The following is a 4,444-nucleotide window of genomic DNA, read 5'->3' on the forward strand; positions in this document are numbered from 1 at the left end:
GGATCAGTGTCACTAGAGTGAGTCGTCGTGGATGTCAGCTACAAAGCGTGGTAATATGTTATGATCCTAATGTCCCACATGAATTAAAAGTAAGTTTAACCATATGTTTATTAGTTTTTGGGCATTCTCTCCTTGCAAGCTGATTTTCAAAGGAGAATTCTTTCCATGAGTTTGCAACATAAAATAACCACCCAAATAAGTTCTTTGTTCTTGTATATAATAGATTTGAATTTTTGATTGCCAGCCATATGCTATGTTGCCACTATGATTCAAAAAAAAAAAAAAAAAAAAAATGGTAACATCCAAGTTTCAATGTAAGTTAAATAGCATATATACCAGCATGTTCCATTACATTAAAACAAAATTGGTGGTGTGGAGAGCCTGTCCTTGAAATTCAGTCACTCTTTAGCCACCTGAGGTCAGTAACGGAAATGCCCCATGCAGATTCCGATAAGAGAAAGAAAAATCCAAAGCAATACTCAGTACAAACACTTAGCAATTACCACGACATTACATATAGGACAAATATCAACCATGACCAACCTTTTTTTTTGGTAAACTACCATGACCAACCTTAGTTAAACCTAATAATATATAATTATATGTAATAATTATTACGAATAATTAAATTCAAATCTCTAATTCTTGAATTTCCATATTCTAAGAAAGAGGAGCCCTCTGAGGAGCTCCCTTTCTCCTGCTACTGAGATTGAGAACAAGCCCGGGGAGGAATCCGCGTCCCTTCTTCTTCTTCTTCACCACCTCAGGTTCACATGAAATTACTGAATTGCTCGTGGCCTCATTGGAGCACGATGAACCTCTATATTGCAATGGCTCCTCTAGGACGATGGAGGTTGTGGTAATTTGGCCATCATCATCAATGATCTCTGAGCCGTCCATTCGTAATCCCTCAAATTGTGAAATTGCAAAGTCGGATTCATCAAATTTGTGTAGAATGCCAGATAAATCGTCACCTTGGTACACCATGTGATCAACCTGCATTTGTTGTATTATCAATTTATGTATTATATATTGATAAATTATTAGTTGTCCCTAAAGTTAAAAACTTAAAAAAAATTATGAATATTTAACCATAATTTTAAACTATTTGATGAAAATTCAAATTACATTTTAATATTTTATGTGCAGTTTCGCCCATGTATGTCAAGAGGTAAAGAATAGAATCACTTGATATGAGTTTCTTAGGTTCTAAAATTTTATTATTATTATATATACAGCCAATAGCAACATAGGAAAAGGCATAAAAAAAAAGGGCACAATCCATTTGAGATTTTCTCTTGCAAACCCCTAGATGGGATATTTGTTGATTTCGGCACAGAAAAGTTTTTTCCTAGAAGTGAAAACAAACATAACCTACAATGTATCTTTGACTAAGTATTTAGAATGCACTTTGTCAGAATATAAAACGCTTCAAATAAGGTAAACAATTAAGAAGGGAGAAGAGGAAACCGAAATGGACCTTGCATGAGAGTGAACAGAAGTGGAATGGCTCTTGGAGAATCCTGTCACAAGTCAAGCATATGTTGGCAGAGCCTTTGCAAGACCTAGACTGTGGCCTCTGATTCAAGAATATCACCTTGGCACTATTTATAGTATAGGGCTGCCAAACAAGGAAGAAATCAACATCATCATGTTATTCTAAAAATAAAATCACATTATTAAAATTTTATTATATTACTGAATTTCTAAAACACACTTGCTCATTCAATTTAGAAAAACCTGAATAAAAGAGCAGTCAATGAGCTTTTCAAGATCTCCCAATCGAACTACATCATGATAAACATATCGTCTCACCTGTCACATGGAATCATATTTAACAACAATGAGATCATGTTAGAGCTACTAAATTTAGTCACATTGAAGTGCGTGATTGTATTAGAATAATATTAGAAATTTAAATTCATAATTTCTTAACCGTTTAAATATTTGGAATAATTGATAATTTATTAATTATGGTGAGTTTGGTTTAGCTTCTGAATTCTATCAAACGCATTAAATTATGTTTTGTAATTGCAAACATAATTTTTTGCCCAAAACATAATAACCAAACGGGTACTAATTAAGTAATTGTAAACAGAGACTATAGTGACCCAGTCAATAATTATCAAGTGCATAGCAATATATAGCACAGTTCATCTAAATTAAGTTAAAAAAAGAAAAAGAAAAAAGTTTAATTAAAATTATGCTAGAGAATCTAGCTAGCTAGCTAGGGGGATCTGAAATTTTTAGGTGGAAAGGTAGGCAGCCAACCATTCTTAAGGAAAAATGAATGAAGTGAGTACGGTGAATACATTATGGAAGTGGGGTTCTTAAAGAAAATGACAAATAATAAAATGAAATGCGAAAAATGGGGTCAAACTTTCGCTTTCATTGAAAGCAACAGCTGAGGGAACTTTGCAGGAAAAAAAAAGGAAAAAAAAGAAATCTTCCATATATAGGAAAGAAACCAAATCCAGAAAGTGGGAATCAAGGAAGACATGGTGAACCATTTCTAGAATACTTTCTACATTAGAAAAACACAGTAAATTGAACAGCACAAAATGTATCAGACAATCTTGGATGGATCACAAGAATTAGCAAAAAATACAATTAAAAGAAATATAAACAGTCAAGAATTTTTTTTTTATTAGAGATAAAATATTGAATCTAATTTAGTATATGAACAACGGAGGAACATCTCATCACAGTGTGTATATTTTGATTTAAAAAAAAAACAGTAGCAAGGAATTTAAGAGAATCTATCAAGGAATTCTGTAAGAATTGTGGGTTCCTTAAAGAAAGGTTATTGCATGATAGAAATTGAATAAAAAATGGAGAACCTTACAATTTTAAATGCATTAAAATAACAAAAAATCTTCTAAAAAATGTGTGTTTTTATTTTTATTTTTTCCCTTTTCTTTTATTTTCTTTATGAATACCAAATTACCAACTAAAATATAAATTACAACATTTCAGGATAAGGGTAGGCATGAACTCCAAAGACAAAAGGTCAAAGAAGAAGACAACAAAAGTATGAAAAGGAGAAAAACGAGGAAATCTGATTGTACCATCTGAAAATTTAGACAAAAATGAGGAGAATTCATGAGAAATGAAAGGTTCATAAAGAAATTGTGGCAATTCTCTCAGAAATAATTAAGATCACCATATAACTAGATCAAGGTTGAGACTAGAGAGCCACTCAGAACCATGTACAACTGAAAATTAAGCAGCTTTTTTTGTTTCCCTTGGATTAATCAAAATGAATTTACTTACACAGATTCTTTTTTCCTTCCCAAACAATCAAAAAGAATCATAAGAAGTTTTTGTATACTCAGTACATAATTGCACTTGAATTTCATTCCTAAACAATTTAAGAGCAATAGAACTGTTAAAAAAAAGGAAAGAGAAAGACAAGAACTTGTGTAACAAAACACGCTTAAAAACAGCTCAGATACTCAAAGACAAGAACAAAAATGGTTTCAAGAACATGAAATCAGTCACTTTGGGTTGAAATTAAGTAACTTTTATGAAGAATTTGAACATATATTGTAAATGATATACTCAATTGGTTAAAATTAATATAGTAGTAGTACCTGGAGAAGAGGGTGTGAAGCATGAGAAGGTAGGCAGTGAGGGCAAATACTAAGGCAACAGTTCAAGCAAAAAACGTTCTTCTCGTTCTTCCTTCGATTTTCATGGACCCCACAGCCACCAAAGAATGTCTCAGCCATTAGACCTTCTAGCCATGCAGGTTTCATATTCATGTTCATGTTCATGTTGTTCACTCCTACTACTACTTCCATTTCTGAAGAGTATGATTCTCTAACCATATCTCTCATTTTTAATTTCTCTCCAAGAAAATTCTCTAAGAGTACTGTAAATAAAAAGGCCTAAAAGGGTGGTCAGCTATTTTTTTTTTTTTTTTTGGGTTTTGTTTTTGTTTTGGGTTCTCTCAAGTGCTTTTGGAAAAACCTACAATTACAAAAGATTTTTTTTTTCTACTACTACTCTTTTTATAGCTGAGGAGGTTCCAGAATTCTTGTCGTTTCCAGACTTGAAAAGCTACATTTTTTTTAAGGGGAGAGAGAGAGAGAGAGAGAGAGAGAGAGAGAGGATTGGGTGATGAGGTGTAATTGAGAGTGGTCTTAATGGCGGGAATACAGTTGATCCATCTGTACTTTTTTTTTTCTTCTTTCTCCTGCATTTTACCAATTTTCTTTTGCTTCTCAATAATTTGAGCACCCTCACATCACTATGTTTCACATTGAGCACCCAACTTATACTCCTTCTCCAATATACCCCTCTTCTATTTCAATTTTGTTTTGTTTTTTGTTTTACTCTCTTTAATCAATAAAAGAAAGAAAAAAAAGATAAAATTAAAGGAGAAGCCATTTCCTAACTTCAAATCATTCAAAACATAATCTTAGAGCATCTCCAGTAAATT

General features: G+C 32.4%; 1 protein-coding gene across 1 annotated transcript; it reads right to left on the minus strand.

The window, feature by feature from the left end:
• Window positions 1-307: 307 nt before the first annotated feature.
• LOC126706987 (protein RGF1 INDUCIBLE TRANSCRIPTION FACTOR 1) lies at window positions 308-4,132 on the minus strand. The gene is made up of 5 exons (XM_050406576.1): window positions 3,594-4,132; window positions 1,741-1,815; window positions 1,481-1,621; window positions 574-996; window positions 308-543 (listed from the first exon to the last, which is right to left on the minus strand). The coding sequence occupies exons 1-4, from the start codon at window positions 3,837-3,839 to the stop codon at window positions 661-663; spliced, it is 798 nt and encodes a 265-aa protein (XP_050262533.1). The 5' UTR covers window positions 3,840-4,132; the 3' UTR covers window positions 308-543; window positions 574-660.
• Window positions 4,133-4,444: the final 312 nt, after the last annotated feature.

Source organism: Quercus robur, chromosome 11 (assembly GCF_932294415.1).
Source record: "Quercus robur chromosome 11, dhQueRobu3.1, whole genome shotgun sequence".
Taxonomy (NCBI): domain Eukaryota; kingdom Viridiplantae; phylum Streptophyta; class Magnoliopsida; order Fagales; family Fagaceae; genus Quercus; species Quercus robur.

Bases quoted from the DNA above. Each gene is read 5' to 3' on its own strand.
- LOC126706987 (XM_050406576.1), bottom strand. From the start codon at position 3,839: ATGAGAGATATGGTTAGAGAATCATACTCTTCAGAAATGGAAGTAGTA. The intron at 1,816-3,593 runs GTACTACTACTA...TCCATGTGACAG, and splicing joins CTTCACACCCTCTTCTCCAG to GTGAGACGATATGTTTATCA. The intron at 1,622-1,740 runs GTTTTTCTAAAT...CTTGTTTGGCAG, and splicing joins TTGACTGCTCTTTTATTCAG to CCCTATACTATAAATAGTGC.